The sequence below is a fragment of the Galleria mellonella genome, unplaced genomic scaffold, assembly GCF_026898425.1.
Source record: "Galleria mellonella isolate WM207_F2 unplaced genomic scaffold, CSIRO_AGI_GalMel_v1 utg21, whole genome shotgun sequence".
Taxonomy (NCBI): Eukaryota; Metazoa; Arthropoda; class Insecta; order Lepidoptera; family Pyralidae; genus Galleria; species Galleria mellonella.
The window spans coordinates 1,821,096-1,835,861 of NW_026442037.1; the positions used below are offsets into that span (position 1 = coordinate 1,821,096).

The 14,766-nt window shown below is 32.1% G+C and overlaps 3 protein-coding genes across 7 annotated transcripts in view; 1 reads left to right on the top strand and 2 right to left on the bottom strand.

The window, feature by feature from the left end:
* LOC113522529 (uncharacterized) overlaps positions 1-6,653 on the bottom strand; it is a 31,554-nt gene extending 24,901 nt beyond the window's left edge. For 2 of the 4 annotated variants that reach the window (XR_008252776.1, XM_052894397.1), the window contains exon 1: positions 1,006-6,653. Coding sequence is in view for 3 of the 4 variants with exons in the window: in XM_052894397.1 (XP_052750357.1) it covers positions 1,006-6,191 (5,186 nt within the window). In the remaining variant the exon portion in view is untranslated. The remainder of the gene's footprint in view (positions 1-1,005) is intronic. The other 2 variants (XM_052894396.1, XM_052894398.1) reach the window with 2 other exon arrangements.
* A 578-nt stretch (positions 6,654-7,231) lies between these two features.
* Positions 7,232-10,869, top strand: LOC113522503 (N-alpha-acetyltransferase 20). 2 transcript variants are annotated; one of them, XM_052894359.1, is made up of 6 exons: positions 7,232-7,250; positions 7,660-7,768; positions 7,842-7,957; positions 8,536-8,665; positions 9,404-9,540; positions 10,757-10,869. In XM_052894359.1, the coding sequence occupies exons 2-6, from the start codon at positions 7,716-7,718 to the stop codon at positions 10,840-10,842; spliced, it is 522 nt and encodes a 173-aa protein (XP_052750319.1). In that variant the 5' UTR covers positions 7,232-7,250; positions 7,660-7,715; the 3' UTR covers positions 10,843-10,869. The 2 variants fall into 2 exon arrangements, with proteins under 2 accessions (XP_052750319.1, XP_026764006.1); XM_026908205.3 differs by lacking the exon at positions 7,232-7,250 and having other exon boundaries at positions 7,560-7,768.
* On the bottom strand, positions 10,867-14,256 carry LOC113522494 (protein crooked neck). The gene is made up of 5 exons (XM_026908193.3): positions 14,041-14,256; positions 13,681-13,866; positions 13,160-13,275; positions 12,661-12,817; positions 10,867-12,533 (listed from the first exon to the last, which is right to left on the bottom strand). The coding sequence occupies exons 1-5, from the start codon at positions 14,077-14,079 to the stop codon at positions 10,938-10,940; spliced, it is 2,094 nt and encodes a 697-aa protein (XP_026763994.2). The 5' UTR covers positions 14,080-14,256; the 3' UTR covers positions 10,867-10,937.
* Between the last annotated feature and the right edge of the window lie 510 nt (positions 14,257-14,766).

A 14,766-nucleotide genomic window follows, 5' to 3' on the forward strand; every position in this document is an offset into this window, starting at 1 on the left:
TCAATTGAAAAGTATCACTGCTATTAGGGTATTGTTGGTTATGATCGCAGTGGCAACTGTTGTCTATGTTTATACTGCAACTAACTTTTTGCCCTACTTCACACATGTGAATTTTAATAGTAGGAAAACCACTGAAATATAACAAGATAAAACATATTTTTTAGGTTAGACCTTCAGGAACACAGCTGTAAAAACTGAATCCAATATGGTACAGTAGTTTTTGTGTAGTGCCAGAACAAAAATATGGACAGACAGAAAAATTCTAAAAATAATTGAATATATGATAATGTTATTTGCTTGAATATAGATTATTTTATTAGAAGTATTTAAAACAAAATCAAATATTTTCGCTTCCTATTACTCTTATTAAGATTCCTCATATATATATTAGTACAACGGTGTGTATGCCAACAGTTCAGTAGATTGATGGTTAGCTTGTGTTGTATACATATACGTATATATATGTGTATATATATATACATAATACTAATATTATATATATATATATATATATATATATATATATATTAGTACAACGGTGTGTATGCCAACAGTTTAGTAGATTACAACAATTCAGTAGGTTAACTTGTGTTGGAGTGGAAATGTGTGTGTGTTGTACATTCAGAAATGCATAGTTTCCATTGATAAATTATTGCAAACCATGTCCAGAGTGATGATCCCACAAACAATAGGAGTATAAACACAAAAATTCATATAAATAAAGAAATGTATACTACTTTTTTTTCTACACTGCAATACATCTTGAATGACATACAGCAAGTATTTATGATTATGGAACAAATCAATTAAAGTTGTGAGTCCAGAGACAGACCTATGTTTGTAAAAACTAAAGTAGGCTTTATGAGACTATTCAGTTACAGAAACAATATAGATTATGCAGAAAATATATGCATCCTATAATAATTTTGAAAAATATACAAATAAATATAAATAGAAAAAACACAAAATAGAAATAATATTTTAAATGTGGTGTATGATGCTTACCTCGACAAGCGCAAGGACCGCTGGGGTCGCTCCTCTAACGCAGGAGTAGGCAACGTAACAGGTTTGGCGCCTTCCGATACTGGCAGTTTACGCGGTCGACCGCGCTTTTTCGGCTGCGGCGTCATCTGTAACGGCTGAGGAATGCTTACATTCTCGTTTGCATTATCTAGACTTTTAGAGATGTCCATTTCTAGTGGATCCTGTGACATATCGTCGCCAGGAATATTCAAATCAAAACTTTCATTGATCATCATCTCCTGAACATCTGGATGACAGTTATCAATTCTTCCAATTTCTACCACATCTGAACTTCCAGTCGAAATATTAGAATCCACTTCAGAAGTTTGACTTTTTTCTGAGCAATTAATATCATTGAGGGGTACAGCTTGCATCTGTTTGGCTTGTAAATTTGATAATATGTTATGTAATTTTGAATTGCCATTTTTAGAACAATTTTCATTGTTCAAAAGTGAATGGTTGGCAGTCCTGACTGTTTGTTTATTATCTAAAGTTTTGTTGGTTGGTGATGTTTGAGTAGTTTTTACAGGTGTAATTGTTAAAGATTTATTGGACAAAAGTTGGCCAAGTTTTAACCTTTTTGTCTCAAGTACAGACAGTTCTGGCTCTTTGTTGAGTGGTGGACTGGAATCTGTTGTAGATGGCCTTTTCCCAACATTTCGTCTTACTATGGTAGTTTTATCCATATTTTCTACAACCCTCGAACTCCGGAGCCTTTTACCCATAGGTGCGCTCTGTGATACTTCTAACGTTTGTTTTCTTCTACTATTGACAATATTCTTTTTTGGACTTTGTTTATCATTAATATTTTCTTGAGTATTGTCTGAGGAATAGTTCTGTTGTTGAATTGTCTCAGATCTACTTACTATATCTTCAGTGACTATTTTAGCTGAAGGTCCATGATCAGTCTTATTTATTTTCAAAATTATCCGTGGTGAATCTTGTCCTGAACTTTGACTAATAATCTTTTCAGATACATTAATTTCCAAAGGATTTTTTAAATCATCATTTGCTTCTTTGCATAAATCCTGGATTGACCGAATTTTTATAGCTCCCACATTATCACTATTGTCACTTATTAATTCAGAACTTGGGCTTGTTCTATTTTCTGTCATGTTATGGCTAATATTAGAGTTAAGTTCTGTGTTAACATCACAATCAACCTGTTCACAATTTACTGTATCCTTACAAACTACTGAAGGTGCAGAAGAATAATTACTCTGTAGAGGTTCTTCAAGTCTTTTATCTAGACTATCATCAGTACTTTCCAGCAGCTTTTTTAATAAAGTACAATTTTGTACAGATGGAAACTGTTGTTTATTTTTAAAACTTGTTATTTCTGTATTGGGCATTTCTGTGGCATTGTCCTTCACAGTTTTATTTACTACTTTACTTAGATCATCTGTTTCAGACTTCTGAATTGTTACTGGTATATTTGATTTCAAATTTTCTACAGAACTATGTTTTGAAATACTGTTGACAACATTTGTTAACTCTAGTGACAAAGGAGCTACTTCAGTAGATATAGATCCCTCTGAAATACCAGCTTGAGTTACTTCTGTCGTTATTCTAGAGGTTGGTTGCTCATTGTGAAGTACCTTACACTGATCTATAACATTTTTCCCTTCTTTTTCTGGAACACAATTGTGTTCAAGAGAGTTTTCTAAAGAAGTATTTTCTTTAACATCCTTTTTAACTATTCTTATCTCGTCATCATCAACTTTATTATCTAGCTTATCCACTTCTAAATTGTCCATAGGAGTTTCTTCTATTTCATTTGTTTCAATTTTCACTACAGGTTTTATATTTAATTTTTTCACTATAGGTACACTTTCAGCAATATTATTATATGTATGTTCACTGCTATCATCAATATTATTAATTTTTTTATCAATGTTTGTGGTGTCACTGCTTGATGGATCAGCCACCACTTTCATATTGATTTTCATAAGCAGTGGTGGATTTTTGACTAATTTATCAAGATTCTCATCCCTTAATTTTTGTAGTTCTAGGTCTTCCGGTTTCATCACAGGTTTTATGTTTAATTTTGTAATCACAGGAATAGTAGAACTTCTAACATCTGTTTTAAAAGCATCTTTTTTAGGTGACAATGGGGATGTACTTGCTTTTAAACTGTCTTTTTTAGGTGACAATGGAGATGTGCTCTCTTCTGGTTTAACTAAAGGCTTTATATTTAACTTAGTCACTACAGGAATAATTTCATCATTTGATGATTTAGATCTAGCAATCTCTTCTAAGTCATTTGGTTTTACAATTGGCTTTATATTTAATTTTGTTATAACCGGTATATGATCAGTATTTTCATCACTTGAATTCCCAGTCTCAGATGACTGATTTTCAGAATCTTTTATTGTATCTTCATCAAGAGGTTTAACTATTGGTTTAATATTAAGTTTAGTAACCATAGGTATATTACTTTCATCAATGACAGCATTCAAATCATCACAGATTTTTTCATCTGAAGAACTCCCTTCAGGAATTTTTAAGGGTTTTATATTTAATTTTTTTATTTTAGGAATATCTTCTAAACTACAATTTATTTCTTCATCTTTAGGCTTAACAATAGGTTTTATATTCAATTTTGAAACTACAGGAACTCTTTCTTCTGAAATTTCTAACGTTTCTGTGTTCTCTGATGGTTTCAAAATAGGTTTAATATTTAATTTTGTAACAACAGGGATATGTTCAGGACTGTTGCTAACAACTGTTGATTTTTTGAGTATTTTATTATCTATATCAGTTCTTGTGACAGGTTTTATAGTAATTTTAGGCACATGTGTATTTTCTTTTATTTCTGTACTTGAAGAAAAAGATTCTGTTGATATCTTAAGTTTAGGTATCTGATGTGTGTCAGAAAAATCAACTGGACTATCTTTATTGATATTATCTGGAGGCTTCAATGGTTTTATTGTCAGTTTAGGACTTAATGGTTGACTTTCACATTTTGTTACTGTCTTGATTGTCAACTTTGGGATTTTTTCTATTTGTTTCTCTTCAGATTGGGTAACAACCAATTTTAGTTTAGAAACAGATGAACTAGATTCTGTATCCTCTTTTTCACTGTGTTGTATAGTTTTTACAGTACGTTTTGGAGTATTTTTTTCAGTATAAAACTTTCCTTCACTTTGGGTGCCAGGTTTTCCAAGCTTAATAGTTACTTTTGGAATAACATTTGATGATCCCTGATCTGATGCTGATGCTTGGTCAGATGTACTAGCACTTTCATCATTCTCTGAATTTTCAGACTCTGATATTTCACTACTACTTGATTTTCTGTGCACATCATTTATTTTTTCAGGTGGTTTTGGTATAGGTTTTATATTTATTTTGGTCACAAGTGGTATTTGTTCCTCATTATCCACCTTGTTATCACTGTCCGTGGTTCTTATGGAATGATCCTCCATATTATCTGATGGTTTTGGAATAGGCTTAATATTTAGTTTAGTAATGCTTGGTATTTGTTCATTTGATTCACTTGCATCATCTGCAGGTGGTTTTATTGGTTTTATTGTAACTTTGGGTATTGATGATTTTGTTTCATCTGAAGGTTTGTTACCCAATTTGATAGTTATTTTAGGAACCTGTTTTGTAGACAGATCCGACTGTTCAGATAAACTTTCATCACATTTGCTACTATTACTAAATACATCCATATGAGTGGTATCTACTTTTGAAACTGAACATTCAGGTAAATTGGATATGCATGTAGAATCTAGTTGACTTTCATTTTGATGTGTACTTTCAATATTTTCTTTTAAAGGTATTTCAGAAGTACATTTAGTGACAATTTGACTTTTTACAGGTTCTTGTTTCGAACTACACTCATCAGATGATGATGACATTTGGACAGAAATTTCATTATTACCAATATCTTTACATTCAATATTAACATCTAACTGTGAGTTTGTTTCACTAGTACAACTTAAAGATTCAACTTGGGGTTCAGAATGTGCAGTCACTATATTATCTTGAGATGTTGACTGACACTGCTGTTGATCATGTAATAAATCTTGTTTATCCTGTATATTATCCTTATAACTTGTACCAGGTGTATGTTTCTGTCTAATTAATTTAATTTTTTTAGGAGGACTCATAGACGTTTCTGCTTTGCAGACACTAATTTCACTTACATTTCTAATCTCTTCAAGCTTAACATTACCATGTACAGGAGGCACAGCATCCGATGAACTCGAGACATCTTTAGTTACATGATCACTATGTATTTGTTCCGAAGTGTGAATGTCCACTGTAGATGAAACTGTTGAGTCTGGTCGACGGTCACTAGGTGCTGGTCGTACAAGACGACGTCTCAATGGTGACCTTGTTGCAGACTCAACACCTACCAACTTACTGTCACTTGATGTTGATTCAGCACTTTCTACAGTTACATTGTCCCGATTATCACTGGATGACACACATTTCATTATCCGCTCTTGTGTTTGACACTCATTAACGTCAAAAACGCTTTGTACAGTCTCTACTACACTGCTGGAAGGAATATTTAAGGGCGGGCACTCACTTGACACCTCAGAGTTGTCACTAGGTTTCACAAGAGTCTCTGACAATGTTGATTCAGCCAACACTACACCCTCACCTACAGATGAACATGATTGGGGGGGATCAACACTAACAGTTTTTAAATCACTTGCAGAAACACAACTGTCACTTTGAGATGTACACTCTGGTACTACTGGTGCACCTATAACACTTTTTTGGGGCTCCTGTTCACTTTTGGCACTTGTGGCAGGATGTTCTGCCGGGACCTGTGGTGTGTCGTCCTGAGGGGCGGTCTCAGGCAATTTAGGTACATCTGAACTGCCACCACCACTTTCAGAGTCGACATTGGCGTCTAACGAGTGCGGTAATCGTTTTGGAGCACCGGGACCGTCGACAAACTCATCGATCATGTCAAGAATGGCCTCTGTACTAGTGTTGACGTCGTGTGACGACGGCGATGGTACGCTGTCGCCGTCGAAGTTTTCTTCCGACATCGCGGGCGTTTGACACGATGTTCGAACTTCAGATGTTTCCTGCAGCAAACTACTAGTTGCATTGCCCTCCTCTGCCTTTCCAACGTTCTTTTCCCGCGCCGATGCACGGCGGGAAGCGCTCGTCGCGGTGCCCGCATCATCTTCTGAACTCTCCATTATCTACTATTTTGCGACGCTGTCATATCTGAAATATAAAACGCTCGCTAGGTGATATTTACGTTACGAATAGGTAACCTGACGACGTGCGAGATTGACAAGCCACGGGCACCATTCTAATTCACCATAACGCTACAAAAATTTGTTCACGGGGTCCACAATGTTGATTATATACCTACAGATGTACTTTAATTTCATATTCACGACGTTTACGTCTCGTACGAGTACGCGCGAGCTCTTGAAAAGTATTCAACAGCGTAAACCGGCAAACAAAAAGCTTGTATACGCCATTTTTAAAACCAAAGACATGGCAGGTTGGGATGTATGAGCCAATAAAAAATATCCTATACAGACAATTCGGCCATTGTCGTGTTGGTAAACTGCAAGAAGCCCATAGATCGCTCCACTTGAGCTTTTAGCTTGTAAAAGAGTAATAAATATGCTTTTCGACATGTGCTAAAACGAGTAAGATAATATTTCCTAAACACAGAAAACAATTATTCAATATGGCAAGATTTTTCGAGTGCTTGCAAAATTTCACTAGGACTGCTAAGTGTATCTTAAAAATTTAAACTAGAAAATAAAATTTAAAGTATATTTTATTAATTAGATTAATAAAAATCTCTGTGCATTAGATATACATTTTTAATAAATATTTACAGTATCTACATAAAATATTGTAATTTTTATTAATGACAACTCGTCGACTCTATGGAAAAAGCAAAAGATTTTGTCGTTCTCGTAATTCCAAAGATATTGGATAAGTTTACCGAATCCTGTCGGATTTTACAGTAAGCAATGATATAAAGATATAAAATTATATATAATTATAACTACTTATATATCTATTCTCTTTAATTTTTATATGTATATATTATTATTATATTAGTTTATTAATCTATGTTGTCGGTATGTTTTAGCGGGAGTATGAACAAAACAACTTCTAATTCTACGTTTTGAAGTGGAATTACTTTTACGTGAATGTAGTTTGTTTAAATTGAGTGTGCTTTATCTGCATATAAATTAAGAAAGTAAACCAGAAATTTATACATTTTTCATGTAATTACGCTATGCAATACATAATATTTATACTTTTAAAATGCAATATTCTAGAACAATTAGAGATATGTTGTGCCAGAATTGGTAGAAAAAAAATATCTAATTTAATTCCAATAAAGTTCTGAACGTCTCCAAATTGAAATTAAAATTATAACAAATATATGAACTTTTGCTATTATTGCAACTTCAATTCCATAAAAATTCAGATCTGTCACATATAAATATTTACAAATCACGTAGACTAATATAATAATTTTTTTTCTCGTTTTTGTGATTGCATCATTGCCAGTTAGTCAGTACGTAATAAGATATATATCAAACAAATATATATTACGTCTATGGTTTGCATAGATAGTAATTTTAGGTTAAAATTTTTGTATATTTATAATAAATTAAATATCTTTTGTAGTTGAAATACATAAATAATATATCGTTTGTGAAACTAAAATTTAAAAAGGAATTAGAATGACAACAATTAGGCCATTTAATTGTGAAGATATGTTAAAATTTAATAATGTGTAAGTTACTTGTTGAGATAGTGTTTACTTTTTTTATTATATATTATTTATTTTGAATTAAATTATTTTACAGAAACTTGGATCCTCTTACTGAGACATATGGCTTGTCATTTTATACACAATATCTGGCGCATTGGCCTGAGTACTTTCAAGTCGCAGAATCTCCAAATGGAGAAATTATGGGTTACAGTATGTTTTTATTCATACACTAACAATACTTCATTGCCTCTTGCTGTCACGATGGTATAAAATTTTGAAAATTCCTTATTTCTTTTTATAAAACATTTAAAAAATTTTACTTGCCAGTTATTGCATCTAAAATAAAAAAATTTTTTGGGTACAGTAATTTCAGTTTTAACTTAGCTATTTTAAATTCACTGCTATATCCCACCCTTTAAACCAAAATACAGACAGAGGGACAGAGATGCCCATGCAAATGACTTTTGTACAGTCTCCCTGTGGTAAAGAGTATACTGCTATGACCATGGTGCATTACCATTCCTGAGGCCCCTCATGCATTATCATTCCTGAAAACTTAGATATAGTGAAGTATTGAAATTTTATATTTTTTTCTCTCAATCTTCATTCCTTACTAATGTAAAAGTGAGCTTGTTTTGTTTGTTACCTTCTAGTGCCTTAACAGCATAATGAATCACTATGAAATTAAGTATAGACACATACTTTATTGAATGGAAAAAATTAAAGGTTACTTTTTCACCTATAAAATTTTTACTTTAGTCACTTATTAAAAATGAAAAACTTTTCAGTAATGGGAAAAGCTGAAGGCCATGGTGAAAACTGGCATGGCCATGTCACAGCACTGACAGTAAGCCCTGACTACAGACGGCTGGGCCTTGCAGCAACCCTCATGAAGATACTCGAGGATGTCTCTGAAAAGTTAGTTCTTGATAGGGTTTATTTGACTCATTGATCAATTTTGCAAATATTTTAACTAATTTTTGTAACTTAACATGAAAATGGACCTAATATCTTAGTATTATAAGTGTAAAAAATGGTAAAGGTTTCAAATTAACTGAAAATCTACTAATCAATACTATTATATGTATTGTAACTGGTCAGTGTCTGAACATGCAAAATATATAAGAAAAACTATTATAGGAGGGCTTTATGTACACAATAGAACCCAAAACAATGATTTTTAGAATTTACTTGTATGTTTGTGCATGTTAATCTTAGAAACGGCTTAACAGATTTGAATGTGGTTTTTACTAATGCGTAACGGTTTGTCCACTTAACATGTGTTTATTTTATTTCAATCAATTCATAAATAAAAAAGTTATATTAATTTAAAAAATCACATATAAAATAACTGAGCAGTCGAATTGACTGAAACTTTATGAAGGTATTAAATACGTAACTATCATTTAAGTATATAATAGATTAAGATATTAGTGATTGCCTAGAGGTTGTAGCACTAATGTAAGATAAGCAACCCCAGCCGTGGTTCCAACTAGGATGGGTGACCACAATCCATACTATATGGGTTAGAGGTTACTTTTAACCGTTTTTTCATGTTTAGCTATTGTTTTATGATTGATTCTTTGCAGAGTGTATAAACAGATTTAGAACTTTATTATTAGTCTCTATTTAACATATTTATTTTTTATTTTACAGAAAGAAGGCTTATTTTGTGGATTTGTTTGTGAGAGTTAGCAATAAAGTAGCAATAAACATGTATAAAAACTTGGGATACATAGTCTACAGAACAGTATTGGAATATTATTCAGGAGATCCTGATGAAGATGCCTACGGTAAAATAAATTTTGATTTTATATATTACACAATAAATAATATACACTTAACACTAACTTTTACCAGAGGGAGACTTTGTACAAAAGTCGATTGCTTGGGTACCTCTGTCCCATTCGTGTTTCAACTGTGAAGCAGTTGTGTTTGCATGGCTGTGTTCAGGTTTGAAGGGTGGGATATGGCATGAATTTACTGGATACAGAGGAATAACACCTGAGTCCTCAGGAATGGCAACGCATGAGGGGTATCAAGGGTGAAACCATATACTCTGTTATGTCCATGGTACTGCTCATGTCTATAGGCGACGGTTATCACTTTCCATCAGGTGGGCCGTCAGCTTGTTTGCCATTCTAAGTTGTATAAAAAAAAAACTTAACCCCCTTATTTATAAAAACGTCAAATGTCTTATAAACCTATTTTAGCTGTTAAAGTGTTTTGACTTTTCTTTTACACTGAATTTTCAATTTGCAAGACAATGACAAAACATTTTGATAAGTAAAATGGATTTGCAGGTTTTTATTTTTATCAATAAGAGGGTTATACAATTTTCATTCAATAATTTTACATTTGGTAGTTAAATGTTTCATGTTTTTTTTTTTTAAACCAAATACATTTTCAAAGATAACATCAATTTCAAAGATAGTAAATTTTGACTATACTGGATTAAGTTTTAATTATGTTAGCATTTGGTTGCACCGATAACCATGTCTTTATAAAAAAAAAAAAGACAAATCTACTTTTAATATTTGACTTTTAAATATATTATGAATGGAAGTTTATAAAATAATTGTTGTTGGATATTTATACTGTTATATAACTTTTAAATCGCTGCACAGATTTGAATAAAATTTCATAAGCAGATAAACTATATTATAAATATTAGATATCATGCCAGTCAAGCTGTATCACAGATGGCCTATTAATATACCTATACCTAAATTTCTTCCTTAATTTATTGGATAAAAATGTAAACAACATTGTTTGTTTCTCCTGGTAATAATTAGCAATTCAATCCTAACTGTGGTTGTCAACCCACCTGCTAAACTACTGGCTAACTCCCTGGACAGGGAACACTTATGTTCAGCAGTGGAAAATTAACCATTGAATGACTGCAGATATTCACTTTTTACTCATACCACTGATGGATGCCAAGATGGTTGTCCATGTCCATCTTCTAGTACAATGAGGCAATTAAGGATTTATTTCTTTTTTTTATAGATATGAGAAAAGCCTGTTCCCGAGATGTAAATAAGAAGTCAGTGGTACCATTAGCACATCCTGTCCGGCCTGAAGATGTGGATTAAAATATTTTAATAAAATTTACCAACTAATGATTTGTTTAATTTTATTCAAATTACAAAATACAGTAATTATAGCAAAAAAAATGAAGTTTGTTTTGCTAGTTGTCATCATTTTCTTCAGATACAGTTTTTGTTTGTTGTTGCTCTTGTTGTTCACTTGTACTGTTTACGCCACTTTCTGTGTCTGAGATTTCTTTGTGTTTTCGCCATTGTTTTGCTGCTGCCAACAACTTCAGATTTGGTCTCACCATTTCATCTTCAGGGAATATGTAATCAAATACTTCCTCCCAACCTTCTTCAATACCTCCTTCACTCACAATCTTTTGTCTCTTTTTAACTCTTCTAGGCATCTTAGTCAAAACTTTCTCAAGTTTTATTTCATCTCCTATTTCAGTTTCAAAGTCTTTCCATGCCTCTAAAAGAAGCACTCTCGATTCTTTTTCCCCAGCACTCCTTAGACTGTCGTTGGCGCGTTCATAAACCCGTCTAGCTAGGTCTACATTCATGTTATCAGCATTTTCAGCATTCAACTCGAACTTTGCATATGATAGCCATACCTTTACATGAACAGTCCTTTCTAACAATCTCTCATATAATTGTCTAGCTCTCTCAGTTTCTCCTTGTGCAACCTCAAAATCAATGAAACTTTTCCACAATATTTCAGGCATATCCAATCTTGGCTGGCCAACAGCTATTTCATATATAGCTCTAGCTCTATCTATGTCTCCTAGCAGTGTTTCCAGCTCAGCAAACTTAATCCATGTCATGCAATTTTCAGGTCCATATTCTAAAAATTTTTGATACAATATCCTACATCTATCAAATTCTCTTAACTGGATTTCTAAATCAATATACCCTCTATACAGTTTGTTTCTTGGACACATACCTAAAGCCATTCCTAATGTCTTTCTTGCTTGCTTTAATTCTTTACATCTGACTTCAAATTGAGCATACATTAGCCATATTTTGGAAAATGTAAAAATTTTATGTGGAATTAATTCTAAACAAGTTCTATATACTTGTCTAGTTCTTTCTATATCTTCTGCCTCCAACTCCTCATATAATGCATAGTTAATCCATAAGTAAATATAGCGCCTCCAGAATTGCTTGTCTTTTGATGGTGGTACATTTGCAATGGCTCTCTCATATGTATCTCTAATATTGTCTATATTTCCTTCGTTTTCAACTAATCTTATGTAATCAAACCATGCATCATAATTTGTAGGATTCTCTATAACTTCCTGTTCATACATATACTTCCTCTTGTTAACAATAACATCTTCTATGCCAGATCTGTCACCATATTTCTTCTCATGTATTGTGTAGGCTTTGTACAATTCTTTATTTCTGTCTTTTGGAATATGATCTAAAGCATATTTGTAAATTACTCTAGCTCTATCATGTTCTTTTTGATTTTCTTCAAATTTAGCAAATGCAATAAACAGTCTTTCATCAAGTTCCTCGTCACCAAAGAACTCGACAGCTTGTTCAAATACTTTTCTTGCGCCATTCACAAATCCATGGTTTTCCTCAAATTTTGCATACTTAATCCAGTTCTTGACATCTGGATGCACCATGACAAATCTTTTATATATGTCTCTTGCTCGTTCCAGCTCCTTGTACCTTAATTCAAAATTGATGTATGTTTGCCATGCTTGCTCATCTGGTTGCCATTCCATCCATCTTTCAAATACCTAAAAGCAAACAAACTAATATTAGTTTGTTTAAATTAATATTTGTTTTAATTTTAAATGATAATATATAATTAAAAGATATGTTAAAAATTGTTAAATAAGATTATGACAAAATTAAAGCACATACTTGTCTGGCTCCGGCAACATTTTCTAACATCTCTTCCATGTATGTATATTTGTACCAGAACTGTGATACTCTTGGCAAAATAGTCACTGCTCGGTCCCATAGATTGCGAGCATGATTGACTTGTCTATTTCGCATTTCCATTTCAGTATATTTCAGCCTGAAATTTAAGTGTGAAAACTCAATTTTTTTGTAATAGTCATTATTCTCTTACATATATAAAAATGGTACTTTGGAATCAGCCTTACTTGGATCAAAGGAAGATAATACATTTTTTATATTTAAGAATTTGGTACTTCACTAATTAGTACCCTCTTGGAATGCACATCACCTTGTCCATTCCATAACCTTCCACCTTAAATGATACTGTGCTGCATTAATACTACAGTGTGGATAATGTTTTTAATCCACTGTTATCTAAACTTCTATCCTTTTATAATCAGCTGTTTTCCAGCTTGTTGATTTTATCATCATATAGAAATAATAGTAGTATTCTACTTACCATAGGGTAACATTTCTGTGGTCCACATCCAATGCTCGTTCATATATTGAGCGAGCTCTTTGTACTTGCTTCTGTGACTCTTCCCACTGAGCATATTTGAGCCAATTCCCGATTACCTGGAATATATTGTTCAAAATTAAACATATTTCTTTAGTAATTAATGTAAATAAACTTTTATGATCTGTATTTGGAGCAATTATTAAAGAATTAATATGTTATCAAATTTAGTAATTTTAAAATAAAATTCATTTAAACTAATAATAGGCAACAACATAATGATTAATACAAAAATATTTTCAATTTAACTGTTTGTTTATATTATGCACTGTTATGGTGATAAAAAAGTAAATAACATTGGCTCAATATATAAGATATAGATATAATTTGAGATTAAAAAAAAAAGTGTGGCTAAAGTGAAATTAATTAAAAATACCAACAAAATTGGATAAAACTTTGAATTGAATTTTAATAGCTCATTAGCATGAATTACACAATTTTATTTTATATAACAAGGCACTTACAAGTCTATTTTTACGGATATTATCTTCAAATGCTTTTCTCTTCCGGTGTTGATAATCTCTGAGCTCTTCTGGATCAGAAATTTTCTGTTTCGGTGGTGGAGGCAATATTTCGAGATCCCTTTCTTTTGCTTCTCTGAGTAATTGCTCAGCAGTAATTTGTATTTCGGCGGGAGCTTTGTTTTTAACCTACAATATGAGATAAACAATCTGTTAGAAGTACAATTGAGTATGGTTGATAAGTTAGATTTATTTTTAAACGATTTTAGAAATGAATTTTTTTATTTCTATGTAGTATTTTATTACGCGATATTTTCGCTTAAATATTAGAAATAATTGTAAATATTTGTAAAAATGGATTACCTTTGCCACCTTCGGCATTTTTGTTGTTTTTCCGTCCATTTTGAGGATATGTTTAACTTAGGTTTATATGAAGAATAAAATGGGTCGTTTGAATAGTTAGGAATATTATTACATTAGTAAACTTTTGCATCAAGTTTCTAAATAAATAATACGAAATTTAGAAATCAACAAGGAAAGAAACACTGACACAAAGCCACAGCATAAATAGAAAATAGACAATCCACAGACTAGGAAGACTGAGAGACTATGAATCTCTCTGATCTATGGCACAGATCTGAGATGAGCTGAGAACAAGGAATTACATAGAAGGGAAGATAAAATAAAAATTGTAAATCTAATGGATCCTTTCTTTTTATGCAAATATAATTAGTAAAAAGAGGACGAAAGATACACTATCAGTTGTTATTTTTCTCAATTCATAGCAGGCTAGTGTATAGAAAATGTTTGATATACCAATTATTTGCAAATGACAAATTTTACATTAGTAGATTATACATTCGACATAATTTATGTAGAAAGTATGCAAGCAGGTTGTATCTGAATTTGGTAAAGGAATCTATACGATACAGTCACTTGATTAGGTGATAAATTCTTTAAATCAATCAGTATGAGTTTCTGTAATTTAAATATCTTTCCATTATCAGAGTGATTTAGTCCAATACAAAAATATTCTGTGTATAACACAACAGATAGACATCGGCTGCTGCTATCTTTGTCTAACGTAAC